This window comes from Saccostrea cucullata, unplaced genomic scaffold, assembly GCF_032062105.1.
Source record: "Saccostrea cucullata isolate Sc308-1 unplaced genomic scaffold, CSIRO_AGI_Scuc_v1 ctg6337, whole genome shotgun sequence".
In the NCBI taxonomy this organism is placed as follows: Eukaryota; Metazoa; Mollusca; class Bivalvia; order Ostreida; family Ostreidae; genus Saccostrea; species Saccostrea cuccullata.
Window position 1 is genome coordinate 11509 of NW_026928350.1, and position 22680 is coordinate 34188.

Genomic DNA, 22680 nt, shown 5'->3' on the forward strand with positions numbered 1-22680 from the left:
CCTACAATTGAAATCAGACACTGTTATCAACACCTGGTTAAACAAGAAATAAGAATGACGACAGACGTAGAAAAAAATGTTTACTAACAAAATAAAACAGGGTACATGTTGTGTTTCATGTAAGACTTTCACGCTTGATTTCCTGAACCTTATACGAACTTTCCTTCGTCACGACTTTATTAAAACAATGCTACAGGGTACCCCAGGCCCCTTTCGCTGATTGCGTGACAAATTCTAGATTCGATACCCTTTCGTGCTCTGCGCCCATTCACGGGTCAACAATCACGGGAAAGTATAAAGCTCAGCGAAAACGAGAATTCACTTTCACAAACGTTACGAACTTTTGTAATAGAGGTATTTAATTACACGGGTCTCAGGTGCTGAGGACACTTAAAAGGAGTAAAAAGTCATTGCAAGTGATGGCGGGCAGCAGATTTACTGTGTTACTTTTAGGTTTTTGCGGCATTGCTGCAGCGCAGATAAGTCCGAACTTTTGTCCGCACGAACAACCAAGCGTTACGTACAAGGCCTGGTCTTCCGAAACTAGCTGGGATTCAGGAGTGAGTAGTTGTTTTTTTTTTTTTTTTTTTTAAATCAAAATGGGCTGGCAATGCGTCATGTAAAAATTATTGTGTATGCATTTAAAAAAAACAAATTCTGATTGAACACTTTATCTTTATGCACTACATTATCGAATGTGCATTATGCATTACAATACCCATAGGTTAAAAATATATATAATAATTGTAATAAATTGCAATTTCATTAAATAATTGACCATTATGCAAGAATAAAAAAGGTAATATAATTCAATATACCGAAGAGTAATGTTAAAATTTCACTTACGTAATATTACATTTGTAAATACAAGCTTCGATTCAGCTCTGGTTAAAATTTCACTTCACAAAATATTTCGATCTGCTTTGAAATCCTGATAAACGAAAGCTTTCTGACTGGAATCTGGCGACAAAGCTTGCTTTGTACACTTTGTACACTGTACCTAGATATTTTGATAAATTCCACAAAAATACCTGCATGGCTTTTTTGTTATACTTAATTTGTAAATCGCAAGGGCCATGCAAAGTTGTAGTGATTTTGAAATTAATCTACTGCCCAAAATTCAAATTTTAAATGTTGATTTGTTGTACGTTTTTGTTACCTATGCAAGGTTAATATTGATTTAAATTGAACATAAAGATCATTTGACGGGTAATTCAATATAAAAATAATCATTTCAAAAACATTGACCTTGATACGAATAGGTAAAAGTAAATTAAAAACAATTTTTATAGATATTAAATTTGTGAAGCATGCATTAATATATTTAATCCTGTTTTAATTTCTTTAACCATGTTTAGCGAAACAGAGCTCGTTGATTTATTTTCAAAGGGAAAAATCCCTCTACTTGACCATTATATTTTTTTATTACAAAGTAATGAATAAATAGGAATTTGAATCACTAATACAATTTCAGTTTAAGGAACGGAAAATTAATGAAAAATAAAGCGTAAAATTACAACAGGCATTATTTTAATATACACATGTACACAGATGTAGGATAAACTTGAGTTATATCGCATTTTTTCATGATTTATACAAAAGGAAGAAGAGCCAAGTGCGCTTCTCACAAAATATCCGCAACTGAATTGAATGTGTGTATAATTTTTAAATGTACAATTCAGAAAGAAAAAAAACATAATCTGAATTTAACATTTTGTTGAGGTTTGATCACAGAATATTTGAAACAGAAACAAACTAAAGGTTTGCAGCAAAAGTACAAAAGAGGAAGTCAACTTTAGATTAAAAGTAGAACTAATAAATGATTTGAACCAATCTAATTAAAATTAGATCTTTGATCCGCTCCAGTAGCGATTTAACTAGAGAGGATCAAAGATCTAATTTTAACTAGATTGGAATTGAACACATCATGACTGCTATTTTTCTCTTAATAGAAAGTGCCAGACGCTAACACTGACGTAGCATTAAATGACGGAATCTATCTTGTTGACACGTCGGTTGACGTCAGAAGCATCACCGTTGGCAAGGACGCCACCTTAGTGTTTAAGGATGTCGACCTTAAGGTCAGGACCCGCTACATCCTGGTCCGTGGTGCGCTTTATCTCGGCTCGGAAACGTGTGAACTGAAAAGCGTCATTGATATTACACTTTACGGTAAGTTTGAATGTTATTGAAACTATTTATTTAACGATTGTATTAATATGATAATTAGATAATTAAAAGAAAAATAGGGATATTTCTATTACAAATATACCCATGTATACACTGCTTGGTGGCCCAGAGATCAAAAGAGTCTGAAATATATGACGTTTTTCAAGCATATTTTACAACTTTCATGTTTGGCGTTTTCCTGGTGCGTCAAAAATCAAAACTGACATTGTGAAAAAACGCCTGGAAAACGTCAGATATTATAGATTACATAGGCTCAACGTTGAGGTTCTTTTTTCATGTCAATATTGTAGAAAAATTGATTCACTCAATAGTAAAGATTTTAAATCGGGCTACAAGAGTTAAGTTGGATGTAGTAATATTTTCAGATAAAATCCAACGGTCTTGTTTGTTTCAAAATCATTGTTGTGTCCTGCACTGGCATTAACAATTTCATATTGGAGGAACGTATTGTTTGGGGAAAAAGTTTCCAGGTCCTAAACAATGTTATTTAAAAAGCGCATAAATTTCATTCCGACTTACAATTATTTGTTTAGGTGACAAAGGTGATGTTTCCATACCTAGTTTTGGAGAGAAATTTATTGGAGTAGAAAGTGGCGGAGTTCTCCATCTACATGGGTCCGACAAAAGGCCGTGGACAAAACTAACCCAGACCGTGCAGAAAGCAAAGAACGGAGAAATCTCCGATATTTATGTAAGTATCAAGATCTTCTGAAACATTCAAATTTTCGACAACAAAAAAAAAATCAATGAAAAAAAATCAAACGGAAAGGGGGTGGAGGTACGCCATGCGGCGTGCTGGTTCTGCCTTTTTCAAAAATATTTTTATTTTCACACAGTACGTAAATTGTCCATGGAACAAAAATTTGCAACATACTCTGTATATATGTAAAAAAAATTCTTCGCTACTCTCTTAATCTTTGAAAATTGTACCTTTATATATGTAGAATGACGACGGTGTCAAAAAAGCAAAGTTCCAAGGAATTGTAATGTATGTCTGGGACGCAACTTCCGGTCAGCTGGAGGAAGCCAAGGGTGTCTACGCCGCGGGTCGGTATACGATTACCAAATCCGGAAATCAGTGCGAGGCGGACGAGGATGCCAAACAGTTTGAAGAAACGCTTAAAGGTATCAAAGATATTTGAAGAAACATTCTCATTGAAAAAAAAAATACCAATTCATAAATCCGATTACTTTGGTAACTTCTATATAACTATTATTAAAAAAAATAATGCCAAGACATTGTATTACAAAGTATCAGACAAGTTCAATATATATACAATCATATTGTAATATATACATGTATCATTATGGTACATGTACCTATTGAAAATAATAATATATCTGTCATGACCATTTGCTCAAAACATTATTTTTTGAGGTTGTATTACAATATTCAATCGTTTTTAAACCATGGAATTATAAATTTTATTATGATCCTTGTAAAAAGGGGCACATTAAAATATAGTATAAGCTTATTATACATGTACAATATGTCATTTCGTAGAAGATTTTATATATCGTGATATTCTTTGTTTATCTTACAGCTATCCCTGACGGTAAAATTGTTGGACTTGCTTTAATACGACATCTTCTTCATAGAGGTAACGTCAATTACGCCATGTTCTACGAGATCTTTGAAAACTTCGCTTTTGGACAAGTGACGGGCAACAGCGAAATACGGAATCTACGTCTTCATGACGCTTGGTCATTTGTCATGAAGAAAGGTACTTTAAATTATTTAAAACAGCATGACCAAAGTTAGTCAGGTGAGCAGTGTGGCCCATGGACCTCTTGTTCCCTTTTAGATTGAGTTGTTTCTTATTGAATCTCGATCGGTGTGATTCGTCGAGACTAAAGTATGTATTTTTCATAGCAACGACAAATTTTAAACCTCCAACGCTGAAGAGTTCCTGCAATAGTCTGCTTCAAATATGTTGTATTATGTTCTTTATCAAATCAAGGTAGAGTCCTTTAAAACAGACCATTTGTGACCATATAGCAAGTCTTCACCGTCTGAGACTTTCATAAATATAGGATCTCCCATGATTTGTAGTTTGATATGATTTATTTTATCCAACTCTTGTGTGTGTTTTTTTATCCCCCAGCTTTAGCGAGAAATTTGCAGTTCCAATTAAGTCTTGTTTGTGTTAAGAAATTTTTATTTATATTATTTGGACTAGTCTGCTTGACCTACGTTTATTTATATAGTGTAATATTTTATATGAAATCACAATTCGCTTAATTTCAGACAAAATAGAAATAATTCCAAATGTTGAATATTTGCCTCAAATTTGCCTCAAATTTTCTTATTGATTTTGCTCAGGTGACATCGCTTCCTCCCAAGAGTTGTTTTTGAAAGACGATAAAGTAAAACTGGAGCGAGCTGCTGAGGTCTACCACTATGAGAATAACATCAAATTCACCGTCAGGAGCTGGGTCCACACTATTCGTCGTGGTGCCTGCTACGCCCGCGGAAAGAGCGCCCAGGCTGACATTGCCGATCCAAAATTATCCCTAACGAATGACGTCAGTTCCTGGAAAGATGGTAGGTATAAAAACCCGATTTATACCATATTCGTTGCAGAGATGTTAGGATTTGCATTTTTTAAATTAAAAAAAAAGAAGGAAATTAAACGAGCTAAGAGATTAGGTATTTTGGGATTCTGTGACATGAATGCGGTGTACAAATTCTAGCACAACTATTTTTAGGCGATGAAGTGGTCCTGCTGTCCACCGATTATGATCCTAAACAAGCTGAGGTGACCACCATTAAGGAATGTACTGAATGTGGACCGAATGAAGCAAGAATTAATCGTACGTATAGGAACTCTAAGAGCATGGATTTGTCAGAAGTTTCAAATTTTATTTATGAGTCGGATTACTATTGTAAATAATCATAGACTATGGGGAAAATAAATAGAAATTGTAAATTAGTAGTAATTACTTTGGCTTACAGTTGAGCCCATGTTCACTCACTTTGGGCAAATGGTTAATGGTGTCGATATGCGAGGAGAAGTTGCTCTACTTAGCCGTAATATAAAAATCCGAGGGGCTCCGGCTGCCAATAGCAAGACACTCGGGGGACATATCAAGGTACATATATTTTTTATTCAAGTTCATCATATACTCTAAACCAACTTTTATTCGCGTGCGAGAAATTTTCGCGAGAGCCTCATCATCGCGAATATTTCTCGCCGCGAACCGATCCTTAAAGCCTCTGTTTCTATTAACAACAAATCCAAAAAAGGCTAGGTCGCGAAAATTAATCGTCGCGAACTAGTTTACCCCTGCTAAATCGCGAAATAAAGTCGTCGCGAATAAAAGTTGGTTTACAGTATACTGTTAGCTGCAGAACTGTAGCTTTCCAAAAAAAAAAAAAACATATTGACATATTAGTCTGTCAATATAATTTTTTTTCGGAGAGCTTAAGCTCTGCAGCTAATATACTGTAATATAATTTATGACAAAAGAAAAAGTTCTTTTGAGAATATTCACAATCGATCGGTAAGCTTTCATGAAGTAAAGATATCCTTGTTTATTTTTATCTCTCTCCAGCCAATAATTATAATTACGTGGAAGTGTATAAATCATATTTTTACGAACGGAAAATACAAAAAGTTAATAATTCAAGTATATGGGCCTATTGATAGTTATGTTTACTTTCTAACAGAAAGAGAGTGCGAAAGAGCATTGGGATTTAAAAAAATTCTCCGAATTCTGAAGTCAATCTTCCAGAACTTTTTAATGTCAAAATCACATTTTTTTCTTTTGGCTGTTATATAAATTATACTTTGTTCTTTGTTACTAAAGGGTTAAAACTGTAAGTGACTTTAAATTGAACTCCGCGTCCTAAAAATTATAAGGTTTTAAAGTAACCAAATTTAAATGCATTAATTTCATTTGACAGAAAGGGTTTTAAATTAATTTTTTTGATAATAGGGACATTAAATCGAATTGACCACTTAAACATAAAAATTAGAAAAGCCTGACTTTTTATTCTTCTAATACATCTTTGAACAGTGACCTTGTACATGTATTCCCCATTTTCAAAAGGTGAGTTATTTCCCCTGAAGGGAACTCTTTTACTGTGTTTAATACGCATGCGCTATAAATAAAGTCACTTCCGCGGACGTTCTTGATGTAAACATGTTCATGGTGTATGCCTCTGTCATATGGAAAAATGTTATTGTGTTTGTGAATAAAAAGAAATCTTAACTGATTCGTATTTTTTTTAAATTGCCCACTCATAGTCTCTTTCTGGATTTGTATTAATCTGTGTAGTACTATAATAAGGTGCTGTGTGACCCCCCCCTTACAAACAAAAAAGAAACAAATTACTATTAAAATGCTGATACATATTCGAATAGCCCTATTAAAAAAAAACACAAACAAAAAAGCTAATTTTCGGTAGTGGATGTTCTGCAGACGGATCATCATTATTTACAAAATGTGCGGAACAAATTTTTAGTTATAAAGTTTTTACGAATTAATCTAGCCTGCTGCAGCCATATTTTCATTGTATCTCTAGGAATTTTTTGAAGACTGATGACATGTCCATCTACAGTTTTACCTCTGAAATTGCTGCATATACAGCAGTAGTTCGTCTTCCGCTACCGATACCAAGAAACTGCGTTTTTGCTCGATTGTATGTCATAACATAGAACTTTTACTTACAAGAACACATTTGGTGACAATTAAAGGCCTATTTCATTTGAATTAACCGTGTTTCTAGAATTTTCTATTTGTAAAATAATTGATTCACTATTTAGTATTAAAACTTTGAATGGAATTCTAAATGAATAATTTAATCTCATGTGCTCATGTAACGAAGAAAGACTAATTAAAATAGCATCGACCTGAATTCATGTTACATATGTCGTATAAAGTCTGAGCTGCATTTAATCAAAGTTTTAGTGTAGGATCTAAGCATATGTACATGTATATTCCCGAGTAAAATACACATTTTGTTTTAGATCAGAGAATTGAGAGCAGAAATACGAAATTGATACAATAATTTCCTAGCGTATTTCTCGTTAATTAACTGAAAACAATCTTCTCTCAAGTGTTATTTATTTTTTTTTAATCCTTTCAGTGTAAGTACATGTATTTATTTTTATAAGTTATTCTTTTTTTGCAAAGTGTGTAAATAAACAATATCAGAGAGAGAGAGAGAGAGAGAGAGAGACTCCGTGTAACTGACATACATGTACATCTGTGAAAAAATAGATGTACCGTAATTTTATTGAATTCACAATTAAAAATTCTAATAATAATATTAATTTTCACAACTTTGGTTCATTTTCAACTGTTCAACCCATTTACATATTCTCTGTACCTGTACGCACGGAGGGGGGGGGGGTGCAGAGTCAAGGGTTTTAGCCCAACCCCCACTTTTTTCCCAATATTACTTTTTCTATTGAAAATGTTCATTGATAGACAGGTTGTCAACCCCCCCCCCCCACACACACACACTCGGTTCATACTACGGTAAAGTTATATAAGGGAAATGTAGTATTGTATGCCAAGGAACTGGAACTGAAATAAGTATTAGCTTTTTCAACTTTGGGCAAGGTTTTTCTTTGCTTGCCAACTTTTCCAGGTAAGAAAAAAATATTTCTTTGGCTAACCCCCCCCCCCCCCCTTTTAAAGACGATGCTAGGTGCCTGGCTAATTCGTATAGCTTTCTAGAAAGGGGGGGGGCTAACAGACCCTTTATAAAATAATTTATTATCTAAAAAAATGCAAACCGTTTCCTTCTTTTAAAATTTTTAAATACAGCGTGTAAGTTGATCACTATTTTGTTGGATTATCGTAACATGTAGTCCGCGGAAGTTATGCTAGTGTTGAAGAGTTCCGATTTTGAGGGGAGATAACTCACTTTTGAAAATGGGGAATATTCAAATTCACAGATATAAGAACTTTTAAAAGATATACAATCACTATAATTGACATGTTTGTGTAATCCACTCCTTGTTATTCGTGCATAAAAATAATAAAGCACGAGTGAATATCACAAACAATATTTGATATTTGGTAGATCCCACACAGTGTGCTGTTCGGTATTTTTGACCCTACAGGGTTACGTATACAAGGAGCATGGATGTTTCATCTAAAGAATTTTTTTTCTTTAAATATCAAAATTAAAAAGGAAAAATATGCTTTAAAAGTCAAGAAACTTATTCTAAAGAACTACTCCTACCACGAAATACTTAAAACAAACAAAAACTGAGTTCCAAACAAGTTTCTCAAGTATTTTTATTCTCTTTGGCTCGTAGAATAAAAAGTTTCTCGCTTATTTTTTTTTTTTCTAACTTTGGCTGGTAGAATATTATATTCACCAAAACACTTCAAGATGAGAAATGTGAACATAAAGAGCAATGATTCGTTAAACAACAATCAAACGAATTATGATTGATCTAAAGAGATATATAAAAAAAATATAATTATGCAAATGGGGCATAATCAGAGACCCCCCGAAATTCCATATGTTGGACCAAGTACTTAGGAAGAGAATTGTCCTCTGTTTACTGGTCACACCCTCCTTAAGTCCTAGATATAAAGCTGAACACAATTCGTAAAAGGAACATGTGTGCCATATTTAATCAGACTCTCGCTATATCTGAAGACAGCTTTTTAAAGCGGCTGACTTAGTCTCTGTTAGTGTTATCAGTCTTCACCCGAGAAGACGGACGTATGCTATACAGCATACAAAAATAACTAATAAAACTACTTGTATACAGGAAAGTAAGAAACATGTACCAAAGAAACTTACAAAAGTTGCACAGTTCAGTGCAGTATACAAGCACATATACACGTTACTTAATTACTTACTTATGCCTGCTACCCTTTTTGGGGCATAGGCCGCTAACAAGATTCCTCCAGGCCCCTCCTGAGCAATGTTTTATACCTCCTTCCAGTTCTTCCCAATTCTTTTGAAGTCTGCCTCCAAATATACAAATACACGTAACTGCAATAAAATGTAAACAAAGGGAATGCAAGATAACCAGTATGAACACGGGTCACCATTCCACGCCGATACAATAAAGCAGTCAGGTGTACGTAATGCGAACAGTATACCTGGTGCTGATATCGTAAATTTAGATAGTAATATCAAAAATGGTGGATGCCTTTTTACGAGTCGTTTTCAGCTTTAATCAGGTGGAAAGAATATTCCTTGGTCAAATTATGTATAAAACAAAGGCCACAATTGGTTTGAATTACGTCAGTCAATTAAATACAGTAATAAAATGCTTTCTTTGGTTGTTAGTACGGGAATTAATTTCGTCGCTATTGCAGAAAAAAATACATAACCTGCATGTGTAAGCAGGCCATGTAATTTTTCTGCAATTGCTGTGACGTTAATTCCCGTACTAACAAACAAAGAAAGCATTTTATTGTTTAAATTTACATCTGTATTAAAAATCATTCAAAGTAAAATTAGATTTGTTAATTATTGTTTTTAAGATGAATATGTCATTGTATGTAAAACTAATGGTATAGCCATTGTTCAAGAAAACTACACACGTGGCTTGCTCATTGTTGTTCATGCACTGATTACTAGTAATAGCAATGGTCTTCATTAGAACTAAAGGCAAAAATATTCAGTGGATGTAAATATGATACGATAAAATGATGATTATTTAAGGAATGACTCTAATTCTTGGCCAAATTATTCGATTATAACCTGGTTTGGGTCAGTTTACGCTTTATAATCCGCGAAGCATTCCTTTTTGGAAATCAACCAATGAGAGACTAGAAAACAAAATTAAATTATATATGCTTATACGACTATTAAATTTTAGAATTGCTCACTTCAAACAAGGTTTTTGAAGTTCATGTCTTGCAATGTCTGAACATAAAGTAGTTGTATGTGGATTTTTCAGGTCCTGAAGGGTTTCAAAGAAGCACAGGTGGAGAATGTGGAACTCGTTAACATGGGGCAGTTGGATACACTAGGTAAAGACGTAAACACTTCCTGTTAACAAAACGAACGTGTCCATTTAGAATCATGAACATCTGTTGTTAACAACATGAACATGTCAATTTAGAAATATGGACATCTATGCTTAACAACATGAACATTAATTGTTAGCAATATGAACTTTTACAGTTAACAACCTGAACAATGTGTAACAAAAACGTTTACAATTTTTAACAATTAGCTATATGAACAGTTTACAACATGAACATTAACAGTTTACATTATGAACTTACTCAGAGGATTACAAAAAAATTGCAGTTAAAAACATCAACCTTCATTATAAGCACTTGTTTCGGACATAAATTTTTAACCCATAGTATAATAATATTATACTATGGGTTAAAAATTTATTTCCAAAACAAGTGCCTGTGACCTTAATAAATAACAACAATTAACAACTAGGGCTAATTGTAACGGGGACCGTTACAGATGTTCCCCAAACGCTCCCCAACTCCCTTTTGGTGCCATATTTCCTTAAACTCTATCAAATAAGACATACTTTGTGCAATTTAGACTTAAACAATGTTTTCCCAGAAGACTACGAAATATATTTAAATTTTAGCATTACATGCGAGCTCAAGTGAATGCATGTGGGTAATGATCATATCATCTTTTCTACACTATGTATATATATTCAAATAGACTTAATATCAAAGCATTAAATCCAGAAGTATTAAAAAATACACTTATTCAAGCATATTTTTAATTTACTCATTTCACGTTACAAGCATGTGCATGATGACCATACCTTCTTGTAGGGGTCCATTATGTCTATCAATATTCTAAATACCATCCTATTTCGTTGAAAACTAAGGGAGTTATAACCATTTAAAGTTTAAGCCAATCAGATTTCAGCGCACGTGCATGCGTGTGATTTAATGACAATTGTTATATATCATATTGTAGGACATCCTATTGTATGCTTATGTTTTAAATTTCGTAGCATTTCATCAAAGAACGGAAAAGATATTGAGATTTTTGTTTCAGCCAATCAGAGTGAAGAACACGTGCACGCACGTGCATGACGACCATACCATCTTGTTGGAGTCTATTATGACTGTCTATGTTCTAAATCCCATCCTGTTTGGTTGAAAAACAAGGGAGTTATAGCCATTTAAAGTTTAAGCCAATCAGATTGCAGCGCACGTGCATGCGCATGTTTTCACGACAACTGTTATATATCATATTGTAGGACATCCTAATGCATGACTATGTGTAAAATTTCAAAGCATTTCGTCAAAAATTAAAAAAGATATTGCGATTTTTGTTTCAGCCAATCACAGCAAAGCACAAGTGCACGCATGTGCATGCATGTGCATGACGACTACACCGCCTTGTAGGAGTCCATTATGTCTGTCTATGTTCTAAATCCCATACTGTTTGGTTGAAAAACAAAGGAGTTATAGCCATCTAAAGTTTAAGCCAATCAGATTGCAGTGCACGTGCATGCGCGTGCTTACATGACAATTGTTATATATCATATTGTAGTACATCCTAAAGTATGCCTATGTTTTAAATTTCATAGCATTTCGTCAAAAAACAGAAAAGATATTGAGCTTTTTGTTTCAGCCAATCAGACCGAAGCGCACGTGCATGCGCGTGAGTTCGTGCTAATTTGACAGTGTCACATTATCTACAGTATTAATATATCTTTATATAATGAGTTTCAAATCATTTCATCAAAAAATGTAAATGTAATAGCTATATTAAGTATATCAGTCAATTCACTCATTTCACGCGCACGCACGTGCATGCGTATGCGCGCAAAATAACCTTCGTGTTGCACACCTACACTACACACCTATTAACCCTAAAAAGGTTTTAGCTCAATTGGGTGAACAGTTTTTGAGAACACTCGCGGACAAAAAAGTACCGGAGAACAAAGAAGAAAAAAAAGAATAATAATAATAACTAGATGAGATCTCGTTGCGAGCAACGAGTAGGTCTTCCGTTAAATTTCCCGATAAGATGAGATGTGGTTTTGACTGAGATATTCGTTTAAAGAGAATGACATTGAGTTTTCCTTCATTAAATTTAAAGTTTCTCATTTTTACAACGACAGTCTGAACATCTTTTGTTCAATTAGGCTTATAAAAATACCCCCCTTCTCGAGACGTAAAGCATAAAAAATATAGCATTTTGGTCCCTTGCGACCCCTTATTACGTAACATATGATCAAAATGTTATCATATATTGTTGCAAATCGTTAAGATGAATACTTTTGCCCAAATAATGTATAACAAAATATTGATCATTAGAGAGTTAAGGATTTTGGCCCCTCTGTGCCCCTAATTTGAGGGGTCAGCCCCATTTTCTTGATATCAAATGAAAGATCTTGTGATTCTGAAGATTTTTTGTTCAACAATTATTTAGAGATTTCTTTTCGTTGTGGAGTTATGCTGAATGGAAATATTTAGGGGTCATCGCTCAAGGTCCTTAATCGGTCCGTTTTACAAAAATTCAAAGTATGCATATTGTTGAGAACATTACTCTGACCATCTTTTGTTCAATATTGCTTATCAAAATATTCCCCCTATTTGAGATATAAAGCGTCAAATATTTGACATTCTGGCCCTTTGTAACCCCTAATTACGTAACATATGATCCAAATTATATCAGATATTGTTGCAAATCGTTCAGATGAATACTTTTGCTTCAGTAATGTATATCAAAATATTGATCGTTATAGAGTTATAGATAAAAGACGTTTGGCCCCTCTGAGCCCCTAATTTAAGGGGTCAGCCCCTTTTTCTTGATATCAAATGAAAGGTCTTGTGATTTTGAAGATTTTCTGTTCTACATGTATTCAAAGATTTCTTTTCGCTGTGGAGATAATTTGAATGGAAATATTTAGGGGCCATCGCTCAAGGTCCTTAATGGGGACGTTTTACAAAAATTCGAAGTATGCATATTGTTGATAACATTACTCTGACCATCTTTTGTTCAATATTGCTTGTCAAAATATTCCCCCTTTTTGAGATATAAAGCGTCAAATATTTGACATTCTCGCCCCTTGGACCCCTAATTATGTAACATATGATCCAAATTATATCAAATATTGTTGCAAATCGTTCAGATGAACACTTTTGCTTCAGTAATGTATAACGAAATATTGATTATTATAGAGTTATAGATAAAATACTTTTGGTCCCTCAGAGCCCCTAATTTTAGGGGTCAGCCCCTTTTTCTTGATATCAAATGTAAGGTCTTGTGATTTTAAAGACTTTTTGTTCAACACCTATTCAGAGATTTCTTTTCGCTGTGGACATATGCTGAATAGAAATATTTAGGGGCCAGCCCTACAAGTCCTTAATGGGGTCTTTTATCAGAAATTCAAACGGTGCATATTTTTCAGAACATTACACTGACCATCTTTTGTTCACTATTGCTTATCAAAATATCCCCCCTTTTCGAGATATAAAGCGTCAAAGATTAAGCATTCTGGCCCCTTGTGGCCCCTAATTACGTAACATATGAGCAAACTTTTCTAATATATTGTTGAAGATTGTGAAGATGAATATCTTTGCTTCTATAATGTATCACAAAGTATTGATTATTAAAGAGTAAAAGATGAAAGATTTTTGGCCCCTCTGAGCCCTTAATTTGATGAGTCAGCCCCTTTTTCTTGATATCACATGAAAGCTTTGATCATTTTGCACAAATTTTCTTCAATATGTTTTAACAAATTATGAACAGATAAGGAGATATGAAACAAAAGGTGTCAAATTTTGTGAGATGTTTCTGAGACATTTTTTCGGGCCCTACCGAGCTCCGGCGCCTTTCGCGCTAGGAAGTTTTAAACACCCATTTGCACATCTGCAAACCTTCCTCTTACTTCACTGAAAATCTTGACTCAATATCTTAAGCCGTTTAGGAGGAGTTCCCAGGACAAGCAGACCCTCTGAAAAATCAGAAAATCCTTAATATCTCGAGATAAGATGTGACGTCATCATTCAAAAAAATTTCCAATAAGGTTCAGATCAATATCTATCAGATCTGAAAGTTTCATGAAAATCAACCGAGTAGTTTCTGAGAACTCGCGTGCACAAAATCGGTTGGAATAATAAAAGGGAAAAAGAAACCTAAGAATAACAGAAAGGTCTTCCGTTGGAGACGGAAGACCTTAATAATAATAATAATAAGAAACCGAGTAAAAACAATATGTTCCCAAACTCCGTTTGGGGAACATAATTACAGTTAATAAATGGTCTATAACAGTATCACAAGAACTGATTTTCTGCAAATGAAAACATGAACGATTCAATCAATTCTCAACCGTACATCAGTATTTTCTGTAGTATGCCATGGCTGCCTTATGTTAGATGATTATATTATATGCTGTGCTTCTTATATTATATGCTGTGGATTTGTAATTATATGCTGTGGGTTTATAATTATATGCTGTGGATCTATTATTATATGCTGTGGGTCTATCATTATATGCTGTGGTTTTGTAATTATATGCTGTGGATCTATTATTATATGCTGTGGGTCTATAATTATATGCTGTGGTTTTATAATTATATGCTGTGGGTTAATAATTATATGCTGTGGGTCTATAATTATATGCTGTGGGTCCATTATTATATGCTGTGGTTTCATTATTATATGCTGTGGTTTCATTATTATATGCTGTGGGTTCATAATTATGTGGGTTCATAATTATATGCTGTGGGTTCATAATTATATGCTGTGTTTCTTTTATTATATGCTGTGGTTTCATTATAATTTATATGCTGTGGGTTCATAATTATATGCTGTGGGTGTATTGTTTCATATTCTGTCGGTTTATTAGAAACTATAGCTATTCGAATCTGGACTTTTGGTTTTTTTAGTTTACTTGCTCAAAAAATGGCGGCAACTGCACCAGGCCTAACCGTAATAGGAATGAGAGAGTGGAGTGCTGAATAGGAAGACATTACCTGATTGGTTTAAATGAGGTACATGTATGTTATGTGTTTTTTTTAAGTAAAAATATTAATGTTTGAAATAAATGAGTGAATGTATGAATATTACAGAAATATAGAAATACCAGGGGAGACTATAGGAGCGGAGGTTGATTTTTTTTGGCAGTGTTATTTACTGGTGGTTACTGTAAGTTAATTTTTTAAATTTAAACAACTGCAGTTTTGACCTATAAACGCCATGGGACCCTATATTATTTTTTTTGGGGGGGGGGGGGGGTATAAGCACCGGGAATAAAGTTTCAAACGATTCCAAGGAATTGCTTGAAATTAAATTAGTATAGTAGTGAGAGGACAAAAGGTTTGTATAGAGTTCTGTGGGAAAATAATTGGTACTCTTTTCCTTATAGAGATCTGAATTTTTAAAATTTTAAGTGAATTTAAGGTCAAGAAAAATGATATTTTGCTCTTTATTTGACGACACACCGAGAGGAAATATACATGTATATATAAAAAAAGAAAAAATATTTGTTTTTGTTGTGTTGATATTTGAGAGGAGTTATGTCCTTTGTTAAAAGGGGGGGGGGGGAGTGAGAAGAATGTAGATATTAGCATATATAGGCGTCGGAACCGGGGGGTGGGTGGGCTAGGGGGGTTTAGCCCCCCAACTTTTTTTCCAAACATATACTTAGTCTAGACATTGAACATTGTTTCTTAGGTTTAGCCCCGCCCCCCCCCTCGCACTTTCCACAGATACGTCGCAGTATAGGTTAAAAATGGGGAAACTGGTGGTGTTTAGAAAAAAAATTAGGTACTAAAGAAGTTCGTCGAACCTAACACCCCCCCCCCCCCCCCCACGACACGAAATAGAATTTTTGTGATTAGGCCATTTTAATTCCTTTTTTTTTTTTTTTGCTTGTCAGGTTTTTTTGATGGAATGTTTTTTTTTTTATCACTTAGCCCCCGGCCCCTTTAAATTTGCTTCCGACGCCAATGATTAGTATAGCGTGATGCATTTGATAATGTCCGAGGAAGTAAGTAAGTTAACAACGTGCATCAGATTGCTCTTAATCTGATAAATATTTGTAGTGTATGGCATCGTTTGAAACTTTAATCCAAGCGCTTATAAAAAAAATCCCCTCAAAATATAGGGTCCATGGCGTTTATAGGTCAAAATTGCAGTTGATAAAAAGGTACCGGCAGTAAATAACACTTTGCCCCCCCCCCCCCCCCCCCCCCCCCCAAAAAAATCAACCCCCACTCCTTCAATCCCCCCTGTTATTTCTATATTTCTGTTATATTCCTACATTCCATAAAAAAAATAAACCCCCGCTCTTACAATCTCCCTGGTATTTCTATATTTCATACATTTCTTCATTTATTTCAAACATTAATATTTTTACTTTTAAAAAGTAAAAAAAAAAAAAAAACATTGCATACATGTTCCTCATTTAAACCAATCAGGTAATGCCTTCCTATTCAGCACTCCACTCTCTCATTCCTATTACAGTTAGCCGCCATTTTTTGAGCAAGTAAACTAAAAAAACTAGAAGTCCAGATTTGAATAGATACTTTCTAATAAACCGACAGAATATGTAACAATACAACCACAGAATATAATTATGAACCCACAGCATATAATAACGAAACCACAGCATATAATTATAGATCCACAGCATATAATTATAGACCCACAGCATATAATTATAAACCCACAGCATATAATTATAAAACCACAGCATATAATTATAAACCCACAGCATATAATTATAAAACCACAGCATATAATTATAGACCCACAGCATATAATAACGGATCCACAGCATATAATAATAGACCCACAGCATATGATTATGGAACCACAGCATATAATATAAGAACCACAGCATATAATAACAAACACACAGCATATAATTATAGACCCACAGCATATAATTATAAACCCACAGCATATAATTATAGACCCACAGCATATAATTATAGAACCACAGCATATAATATAAGAACCACAGCATATAATAACGAACCCACAGCATATAATTATAGACCCACAGCATATAATTATAAACCCACAGCATATAATTATAGACCCACAGCATATAATTATAAACCCACAGCATATAATTATAAACCCACAGCATATAATATAATCATCTAACATAAGGCAGCCATGGCGTTCCATATATATACATGTTCATCATATTCTGTAATGCGTTTTTATCTTACTGCTAGGAAATTATCCATTCCATTGGCATATGTGTGGTGACGTCACAAACTCTTACATCCGGGGTAGTGTTATCCGGGACTCCAACGCACGTTGTGTAACAGTCCATGGTACCAATGGGGCTGTGGTGAGTATAATTATATGATAAAACATGTAAATGTAATAATATAAAGAATGTCTTTAAAAATTTCACGATACAAGTGTGGGGATTGAGGTAGTACACAATACCTTTAATATTATACCTTGTCCATTTGATATTATTTAAAAAAATTATCAAATCTTTGCACCATCACATGGGGAACCAATTTACATTATCAGAATTTGCTATCATTCAACTAGGTATAATTGCAGGCTTACCTCAGCAGGGTTCCGTCTTGTGTCCACTTTTATTTTTGCTTTATGTAAATGATGCTTCAAAGAGGAAGGTATGGTTTTAGCTTTATTGTGCCCTAAAAATAGAATGTTTTCAAAAAGTTCTGAAAATGGCTTAACTATTAGTTGAGTTTCTAGCTGTGAAAGATCAGGAAAGAATATGGCATGAAGGAGTACCATTCTGGAAATATGACATCATTATTTTGATACATTTCTCTATTTCAAACAGAAAAAGCCTCAAAATGACCCATTTTAAGTGGAATTTTCCTTTAGTAAATAATATCCACAGCCGTCGCTCACTTTAATTTTTGGATATACGAGTATTGTGCAAAATACTTGTATAATTATTATGGATTCAGAATACACAAGTTTTCATTTTTTACATCAGTTTCATTTTAAGAAAATCACAGGGCAAGATTTGTATTGAAACCGTACCTTTTTCTTTATCATCAATGTGTTTTTTGGTGAAAATGCGCTTTAATAACCTACCTTTGAAATATTAGATCCTAATTCATCTATATGGTCAAACAAATGGCTTCCAAAATCTAACCCTTCCTAAAACAAAGTGAACGTGTTTTAAAAGAGAATATTTCTGTTATGCTTCGATTTCTTATCATAAAAGGCTACAGACTAGATTGTGTTCCAAAATCTCTTGGAACTTAATGAGCTTTCGCCTCAATGAGTTTGGAGAATTGTCGTTGTATAATGCCAGTAAAAAAATTTAAGAAAAAGTTATCATTTTTTCCTTATAAGGCCCCAATTGATAAACTGATCCAGCCTGCCTGCCTGATATTTTATTATACCCCCCGCTTGAAAAGCAGGAGGGTATATAGTAATCGGTATTTCCGTCTGTCCGTCCGTCCGTCCGTCTGTACGTCAGGGCTCCCGCTGGACCGAAAATATTTTTCGCCACTTTTCGCGACACAAGCTTTAAGAAAAGGCATACTTATATCTGATTTCTCGACAATGCAATGCACTTTTTAGCTCACCTGAGCCGAAGGCTCAAGTGAGCTTTTCTGATCACATTTTGTCCGTCGTCCGTCCGTCCGTCCGTCTGTCCGTCTGTCTGTCTGTCCGTCTGTAAACTTTTCACATTTTCGACTTCTTCTCAAGAACCACTGGGCCAATTTTGACCAAACTTGGTACAAAGCATCCTTGGGTGAAGGGGAATTTAAATTGTTAAAATGAAGGGACATATCCCCTCGCAAGGGGAGATAATCAAGAAAAGACAAAAATAGGGTGGGGTCATTAAAAAATCTTCTTCTCAAGAACCACTGGGCCAGTAAAGCTGAAACTTATGTGGAAGCATCCTGGTATAATGTAGATTCTAAATTGTTCAAATCATGACCCCCGGGGGAAGGGCGGGGCCACAATGGGGAATCAAAGTTTTATATAGAAATATATAGGAAAAATCTTTGAAAATCTTCTTCTCAAGAACCACTGGGCCAGAAAAGCTGAAACTTATGTGGAAGCATCCTGGTATAGTGTAGATTCTAAATTGTTCAAATAATGACCCCCGGGGGAAGGGCGGGGCCACAATGGGGAATCAAAGTTTAATATAGAAATATATAGGAAAAATCTTTGAAAATCTTCTTCTCAAGAACCATTGGGCCAGAAAAGCTGAAACTTATGTGGAAGCATCCTGGTATAATGTAGATTCTAAATTGTTCACATCATGACCCCCGGGGGAAGGGCGGGGCCACAATGGGGAATCAAAGTTTTATATAGAAATATATAGGAAAAATCTTTGAAAATCTTCTTCTCAAGAACCACTGGGCCAGAAAAGCTGAAACTTATGTGGAAGCATCCTGGTATAATGTAGATTCTAAATTGTTCACATCATGACCCCCGGGGGAAGGGCGGGGCCACAATGGGGAATCAAAGTTTTACATAGAAATATATAGGAAAAATCTTTGAAAATCTTCTTCTCAAGAACCAATGGGCCAGAAAAGCTGAAACTTATGTGGAAGCATCCTGGGGTAGTGACTAATGTAGATTCTAAATTGTTCACATCATGACACCCTGGGGTAGGGCGAGACTACAATAGGGGACACAAGTTTTACATTGAAATATATAGGAAAAATCTTTGAAAATCTTCTTCTCAAGAACCACTGGGCCAGAAAAGCTGAAACTTATGTGGAAGCATCCTGGTATAATGTAGATTCTAAATTGTTTACATCATGACCCCCGGGGGAAGGGCGGGGCCACAATGGGGAATCAAAGTTTAATATAGAAATATATAGGAAAAATATTTGAAAATCTTCTTCTCAAGAACCACTGGGCCAGAAAAGCTGAAACTTATGTGGAAGCATCCTGGTATAATGTAGATTCTAAATTGTTCAAATAATGACCCCCGGGGGAAGGGCGGGGCCACAATGGGGAATCAAAGTTTTATATAGAAATATATAGGAAAAATCTTTGAAAATCTTCTTCTCAAGAACCACTGGGCCAGAAAAGCTTAAACTTATGTGGAAGCATCCTGGTATAATGTAGATTCTAAATTGTTCACATCATGACCCCCGGGGGAAGGGCGGGGCCACAATGGGGAATCAAAGTTTTACATAGAAATATATAGGAAAAATCTTTGAAAATCTTCTTCTCAAGAACCACTGGGCCAGAAAAGCTGAAACTTATGTGGAAGCATCCTGGTATAATGTAGATTCTAAATTGTTCACATCATGACCCCCGGGGGAAGGGCGGGGCCACAATGGGGAATCAAAGTTTAATATAGAAATATTTAGGAAAAATCTTTGAAAATCTTCTTCTCAAGAACCACTGGGCCAGAAAAGCTGAATCTTATGTGGAAGCATCCTGGTATAATGTAGATTCTAAATTGTTCAAATAATGACCCCCGGGGGAAGGGCGGGGCCACAATGGGGAATCAAAGTTTTATATAGAAATATATAGGAAAAATCTTTGAAAATCTTCTTCTCAAGAACCATTGGGCCAGAAAAGCTGAAACTTATGTGGAAGCATCCTGGTATAATGTAGATTCTAAATTGTTCAAATAATGACCCCCGGGGGAAGGGTGGGGCCACAATGGGGAATCAACGTTTTATATAGAAATATTTAGGAAAAATCTTTGAAAATCTTTTTTTCAAGAACCATTGGGGCAGAAAAAGTGAAGCTTATGTGGAAGCATTCTGGGGTAGTGTTAATTCTAAATTATAGGAATCATGACCCCCGGGGGAAGGGCGGGGCCATTATAGGGAATCAAAGTTTTACATAGAAATATATAGGAAAAATCTTTGAAAATCTTCTTCTCAGGAACCACTGGGCCAAAAAAGCTGAAACATATGTGCCCATGGAAGGATCATGGGGCAGTGTAGATTTCAAAATGTCTAAATTATGATCAGTGGGGTAGGGTGGGGATGCTTTATGTATTACAAGGGGGAAATCTGGTAAAGAACAGAATGGTCAAAGCTTCTCAGGTGAGCGATGTGGCCCATGGGCCTCTTGTTGTTATTCAATTTTTTTATTATGTTTATCTGACACAGATATTGTTTTAAAATTGTAATGTTTAAAGCTTATGGTAGTATCCATTTAAAAAAAGAAAAAAAATAATAATGTTGGAATTACACAATTAATTTGATATTGTATTGATATCAGCCAACTCTTGACAGAAAATGTCCTCTTGTTTATATTTTTTTCACCTGGGAAGGAGGGGGGGGGGCTACAGACCTAGTAAAAATATGACATTTTTTTAAAAATAGAAATTTTCATCATTTCATTAATTAATTGTGAAAAGAAGTAAATTAAAAAGTAATGAAAATTAGGTTTGAAACTTAACAACTTGGAGACTCCATGCAGGGTTTAATATGCAAGCTCATGTTATTGTAAATAACTCAGTGTAATTTACTAACTAAAGATAATTCTGTTTCCAAACCAATTTCTTTTTCACTCTTTGTCAGTTAATGGTATATTAATGTACACTTTTTAAAATTTACATTTAATAGGCAAAATTTGAATTCATTCTTTACAATTTTCGTCATCTTTCCCTACTTTCGGTTTAAAAAAAACGATCTACATAGATCCAGATTTTTTTGATAAAAATCTTTTCTTTACAAACTTCATCTTCGAATAACACTTTATCCCCCCTTGTTTAATCCAAATTATATTATTTCAAGCAATTTTGTAACCCTTTATTGCTCCAGGCTAGTTACCTAGTCAGCATTGTTCGTTCAAGCGAGACGTGATTTCCTGTATGTAGGTTTCAGTTTTCACACCTCTGCTGCATTAAGTAAACAAAGGGACTTATCTGTGTACATTGAATAAACAAAGGAGCTAACCAGGACTACACAAATTTTGTACATGGTACATCTAAAAAATTAATTTTCGCCACTTATGAATTTCTTTTCGCCACTTTTGAAAAAAATTCGCAATTGGCGACAATGGCGAATCACAGCTCGAGCCCTGCTGTACGTCCGTCCGTCTGTCCGTCCGTCTGTTACGCTTTGGGGTACCCATCTCTTATCCGCAACTCCTCTCATACCACTGAATGAAATTTGATGAAACTTTCACAGAATCTTTATTACATATTGCCATTGTGCACCTCCTATTTTACTTTTTGATCCGACACATATTTTGGGTTTCCCGGCCACAGGAAAACATGGACTTTTTCACCAGTTAAAACCATATGGGAGGCGGGGGGTATCATTTAGTGAGCTCATCGCTCACAGTACCTCTAGTTTTTACAAATTAAATGAACATCAACCACCACCATAGTACAATGTTCACAACAAAAACACAAATATAATTAAAATGTTATTTTACATTTACGGACATTGAACATTGTGTATTAAAATGAGCATACCAATAGACTGGTAAGCATATAGCATCAAGGCTGATTAGAAGCACGATCCAATGTTAAATCATCCAAATATATCGTCCATTCAGACTTAAATCAATTTAACTTTTATGTCCTTCACGGTTGGTGATTTTATTTTGATATCTGATTATCATTGAATAATGTTAATTTGAAAATAACCCAAGGACGTCTGGTGAAGTCG

General features: G+C 34.7%; 1 protein-coding gene across 1 annotated transcript; it reads left to right on the forward strand.

The window, feature by feature from the left end:
• Positions 1-398: 398 nt before the first annotated feature.
• LOC134277295 (cell surface hyaluronidase-like) lies at positions 399-17426 on the forward strand (the record flags this gene model as incomplete). The annotated part of the gene is made up of 10 exons (XM_062759615.1): positions 399-560; positions 1953-2172; positions 2724-2881; positions 3135-3315; positions 3735-3914; positions 4514-4735; positions 4900-5004; positions 5147-5283; positions 10074-10146; positions 17308-17426. Coding segments are annotated over exons 1-10 (1536 nt in total), but the record flags the coding sequence as incomplete, so codon positions are not given.
• Positions 17427-22680: the final 5254 nt, after the last annotated feature.